This window comes from Mustela erminea, chromosome 3, assembly GCF_009829155.1.
Source record: "Mustela erminea isolate mMusErm1 chromosome 3, mMusErm1.Pri, whole genome shotgun sequence".
NCBI classification, from domain to species: Eukaryota; Metazoa; Chordata; class Mammalia; order Carnivora; family Mustelidae; genus Mustela; species Mustela erminea.
This window is the reverse complement of record NC_045616.1, coordinates 118,942,144-118,947,203: the sequence shown is the minus strand read 5'-3', so window position 1 is coordinate 118,947,203 and position 5,060 is coordinate 118,942,144. Positions and strand designations below refer to the sequence as shown.

At 55.8% G+C, this 5,060-nt stretch overlaps 1 protein-coding gene across 2 annotated transcripts; it reads right to left on the bottom strand.

Annotated features, from left to right (window-relative positions):
* Positions 1–1,537: 1,537 nt before the first annotated feature.
* HAND1 (heart and neural crest derivatives expressed 1) lies at positions 1,538–4,795 on the bottom strand. 2 transcript variants are annotated; one of them, XM_032334963.1, is made up of 2 exons: positions 4,088–4,795; positions 1,538–2,477 (listed from the first exon to the last, which is right to left on the bottom strand). In XM_032334963.1, the coding sequence occupies exons 1-2, from the start codon at positions 4,628–4,630 to the stop codon at positions 2,373–2,375; spliced, it is 648 nt and encodes a 215-aa protein (XP_032190854.1). In that variant the 5' UTR covers positions 4,631–4,795; the 3' UTR covers positions 1,538–2,372. The 2 variants fall into 2 exon arrangements, with proteins under 2 accessions (XP_032190854.1, XP_032190852.1); XM_032334961.1 differs by having other exon boundaries at positions 1,538–2,474; positions 4,088–4,710.
* Between the last annotated feature and the right edge of the window lie 265 nt (positions 4,796–5,060).

Genomic DNA, 5,060 nt, shown 5'->3' with positions numbered 1-5,060 from the left:
AAAGAAAAAGAAAAAGAAAAACCCTCGATTTTTCTTTTCTGCTACTTCCTGAGGGCCTTGGGGCCTCGGGCGGGGACTGAGGCCGGGGGAGGTGTGTGCCGGGCGGCTCATTACCGAGAGGTGTTGCCCTAGTTAAATCGCGGGTCTGTTTGATCTGGCGGAGGGTGGCGAGAAGGAAAAAAGGAAAAAGTAGGGGGGTCAGAGCAGAGAGACGCTCACACCTCCCCCACCGTTTCCTCGCACCCATAAAACACCTTTTATTAACTCCTTCGCGTCCGGAAGGGCTGGCGTAGCCGTTCAGCTCCTGCCACGGTGTTTACAGCCAAGTCTAATGGGGCCCCATATTCACCCCGATGCCGGGACGAGGCGCCTTGGACACGCCTGATCCTGGAGCTGCCCGCAGTCTCCTTTCTGGCGCACGCCCCAGCCCGAGGGCCTCAGCTCCGGAGCAAGGAAGCGCCCCGAGACCCGCGCGTGCGTTCGCGCCTCACTCGCAGTGAGCGCGGAGACCAGGGCAGGCACCGCTGACCGTGCGTTCCCTCGCGCAACCTTGGGAGCTGTCGGGACACGTAAAAGCGCTTAGCCTCGAGCCTGGCACACAGTTGCACGCACACAAAGCTAGTTGTCTGTACACTGTTATTTCGGGATACGTAAGCGCCAGCGTTTGCCTGCTTCACTGCAGCCTTCCACGCATCCACGCCTTGGCAAGTGCACCCGTTTTTATTCACTCCCACACGCAGTCGTGGATGTGCTCGTGGGGCACAGAAACCAGCTGTCCTGTACGAGTACCTGAATTAGCAAGCACAGACACTCCACCGCTTTGCACAAATCCACATGCTCTCCCACAAATATTTGTTTAATGCTTTGTTGCTGGAAAGAAACCTTAATTGTCTCCGTGTAACCTTAAGCACTCAGGAGCTTATTTTACTCAAGGATAAAGTAATAGCCGCTATGATCTGTCCAGCTCTTAAGCTCTTACTGCATGCAGGGGGCTGTGCTAAGCAGACCCTGTGTTTGCCACCCCCCCTTTCCCCGCACAGCTGCAGGGCTCCTGTGAGTTCCTATACACTCTCTAAGATCAGAGTCTCAGGTACAAGAACATATTCCCCAGTGCAAACCCCTCTTCTGAGTTGCAGTGCCCTGGAATGCCCTTTGTTTGTGTGACAAGCCCGCTTCCCAATAACCCCAAAACACCGCCTGCAGACTGGGGGAGGGGGGTGTGCCAACCCACACAAACTCAAATGCAGACCCGCATAAATCCTAGCCTGTCCTTGCTGGGTCTAATTCCTTTCCAGCTTTCCTGTCTGTGGGTTCACTAAAGTTATCCTGTTCCAGGCATTATATTCAAAGAACTTTGTTCTTTGTCCCACAAATAAATCCTTTATCTACTCCCTCTTCCCCGACGTGATTTGCCATTTGCTATGAACATTCATCAAAAAGAAGTCAGAACTGAGGGTTCTCCACCTAGCAGACAGGATGGGGCCAGTGGATATACCCACCAAGACATCACACAGGCTGCCTCTGATTTCAGAAAATCTTTTATTCGTCAAGAGCATAGATACCGCTTTGGCAGAGGGAGGGGACAGTGAGTGGTCTTACAGATTTGAGGTAGAAAAAGGGTGGGGGAGGGGTAGATAAACAAACACCTGAGCGCTACAGGCACGGTAGGTAGTTTAAATACATAAAAACTTCTCAACATAGAGAAAAGTTTTTATTTACAAAGGAAGGAAAGAAGGAGGGAAGGAGAGAAAGCGTTTCCCTTGGAACTAAATAGGAAGTTGAGCAACAATAAAGTAAAGTAAAACACCACTGTTTGAGGGAGAATAACAAAAGGCAGCCCTTCATCTTCCTGGTTGGTTCTTTCCCTGGCAGAAAACTATTGATTCCTCTTATTGCATTTTAATTTGAGAAAAGAGCGCCAGAGGGATTTGCCGCAAAGCAGACAGGAGGATGAGAAAAAGAGCCAGCAGGCCAAGTGGAGAAAGCATCGGGGGTTCTAAATTCGCCCCAGAAGGGTTGGAAGGGTGCGTTTCAGCGCGCTTGAGTCCCGCAGTCCCTCTCTCCCACATTGTGCAGCCAAGAGCCGCCCTCTGGCTTGGGGGTGGGGGGTGGATATATATATATATATATTTCTCTCTCTCTCTCAATGTATTAAAAACAATTTCAAATGACATTGCACGTGTGATCCAAGAGTGTTGTTGCAGCCGGCGACCTGCCAGCACGCAGCAGAGCCTCTTTGGGATGCGCCCCTAGAAGCCCTCGGCACTCAGAGCCTGGCCCTCGCCACCGCCGCCGCTGCCGCCGCCGCCTTCCTCTCCTCCCGGGGCTCCGGGGTCGGGCCGCCGTGGCAGGGTCCTCGGCGCGGCCTCAGCTCACTGGTTTAACTCCAGCGCCCAGACTTGCTGCGGCCAGCCTGTACGCCCTTTAATCCTCTTCTCGCCTGGGCCCAGGGCAGGCGGAAAGCCTTCGTGTTGCTGCTGCCAGGGGACACACACAAGAAAAGAGGCGAGAGACAGGTTTAAATTGTTCTGCTCCTATCGCCCAGGTATAGAGTCGGGGTGGGGAAAAGGTTTTGGGAGCAGTAATCGGGCGCTTTTAAATAAGTAATAGATGTCTGTTTGCGAAATAGGCCAACAGGCTTATAAATTTGCCTTCATGCGCCAGAGTTTCTGGGGGCCCGGGATGGCACGGGTAGTTTTTGGAAGTTTGGGAATGAGAATTTTCTGTGCCTGGCGAAATTAGTGCCAGTAGTTTGGGCTTTATGGTGCCAAAAGATGACCGCTGGGGTTGGAATGGGAAGGGTGGGAACCGACAGTTTTCCAGCTCATGAACCTGCTCCCCTCATAAGTCCCACCCGCTTTCCAAGCTGGTTTGGCATCCAGGCTTGGTTGCGGTGGAGGGGGGGGTCCACGCTAGCACTCTGGGAGCCTCAGACAGCTAAGCGAAGGAGGAACGAGTGGGTCAGGGCCACTATCCTCCTTCCTGGCTCTTAGCAAGAACCAAGCGGTGCTATTTGAAAGAGGCGGCGATGAACAGTGGGTGGTGATACGCCCCCAAACTCCTTGCAACCAGGTGTCGCCCCGGCCTGCCTCTCCTCTGCCCTGGTGGCAGTTTACAGACCCGATGCCTATCGATCTCTCCCAGTCTCCCCAGACGAGCTTTCACTAGTTTACCACAGCCCCTGCGGGTCCAAGTAAACCTGATGGGGCATTCCGGCCGGCCCCAAACTTGCTGCCTGGGGCCTGAACGCACCAATTCAGAGAAACGAGTTTGCTAGCCTGGAAATCACTACCCTCAGAGGTCCCAGAGCCCTGGGCTAGCAGCACCGCCCTCCAGAAAGTGTGACTCCCCCTGGAGAGGATCGAGAAAGGTAGAGTAGGGATTGCAATCTCCAAAGCCAAAAGCAGTGGGTGAGACCTGTGCCTCTTGCTTGTCAGAGTTCACACACAAAATGATCAAGGTCGTCCTCAGAACTAGCTTGTGGGCAGCAGAGCAGTGGGACCCGCTCTGGACAGGGAGTAGAAGACCTGACTTGTCTGACCCCAGTTCCACCTCTGACTCCTCCAGTAGGTGGCCTTTACCTCCTGGTCCCACTCTGAGCCTCAGTTTCCCTATCCTTACAACAATGAAAGTAGCCTAACCTCTTCAGCAAAAACCCTTTGAAAACAGTAACTGAATCCACATTCACAGGTTTATGCACTAAAGCAAATTAAAGTAACACACTTCTACAGCATTCTTAATGTAGATTCCAGGAAAGTCCAGGAATGGATCAGAACCCCCTTATAATCGGAACCAAAATGTAAGATGTGTGCATTTTCTCGGGTCTGAATCTTCCAAAGGATCCTTAAAGGGACTCCTTTTAGGATGGTTTTCATTCACAGCCTTACAAAAACTGTCCCACATTAGGAATGAACTCGAATATGAATCCGCCTTCCACCAAGCACATGATCCCACACTATAGCCTCAGAATTCCCCGCAGCCTCTCAAAATCGCACATACCGCAACGCAGACTCCGTACTCTGTGTACGGGACAAGCGGGTGCCCACCAAGCCCGCACCCTTGGCTGGAGCGCAGGCGCCCGACTTACCAGCTCCCTTTTCCGCTTGCTCTCGCGGCCGCCATCCGCCTTCTTGAGTTCGGCCTTGAAGGCTTCGGGGTCGCCGGCCTGTGCGTCCTTGGCCAGCACGTCCATCAGATAGGCGATGTAGCTGGTGGCCAGGCGCAGAGTCTTGATCTTGGAGAGCTTGGTGTCCGCAGGCACGTTGGGGATGCACTCGCGCAGCTCTGCGAACGCGCTGTTAATGCTCTCTGTGCGCCTCCGCTCCTTCTTGGGTCCTGAGCCTTTCCGCCGGCCCAGGCGGCCTCCGAGCGCCTCCAGCCGCCCGGGACTCTGGCCCGGCCTGGCGTCGGGACCGTAGGCTGCGGGGGCCGCCGCGGCTGTGGGCGGTGGCCCGCCAGCGGGGAAGTCTGGGGCAGCGTCAGCGGGGCTAAGCAGCCAGCTTTGGAAGTAGGGCCGCTCCTGGTGACAGCGCGAGGCCGGGCCGAAGAGGAAGGGTTCGTGGAGCATGGGGTGCGTCGGGTGTGGGTGGTGATGGTGATGATGGTGTGCGTAGCTGCCCACGAGGTTCATGTTGGAGCGGCCTCTGGCCTGCGCCGCCAGCCCGATTAGCGCCGCCCCATGCGCCCCAGAGACTGCCGGGGCCACCCGTGGGCTCTGGGGCGGCGCTCTGCTGGACGCCGGCTTTGGGAGAGTCTGGGGCAAGGCTGATGAGAGAAAGAGGCACGCAGCCCGCTGGCCTCCCGCGGGCTAGGACGGCGACGCCGGGAGACCTATTTAACCCTTCTGCGGCCTCCCCTTCAGGGTCTGGCTTATATAAGGCCTCGGCTTTGATGTCAACCTCTCCCTGGAGCCAATGGCAGGGGGGCGGGGAGGAGGAAGGGGGTGGCTGTCCCTGGTTTTAAGCTCAGCTAGCCAGCATCACTCGACTCCAGGCCGCCTGCGGGGACAGGGAGGCGGATCCGCCTCTGCCTCCCCACCCCCAGTTCCCGGCTGGGGGGAG

What these genes read in the sequence shown, in the direction of transcription:
- HAND1 (XM_032334963.1), bottom strand. Translation starts at nt 4,630, where the DNA reads ATGAACCTCGTGGGCAGCTACGCACACCATCATCACCATCACCACCCA. An exon ending in GCAAGCGGAAAAGGGAGCTG is followed by an intron (nt 2,478 to 4,087) that starts GTAAGTCGGGCG and finishes GTCCCCTGGCAG; the next exon opens with CAGCAACACGAAGGCTTTCC.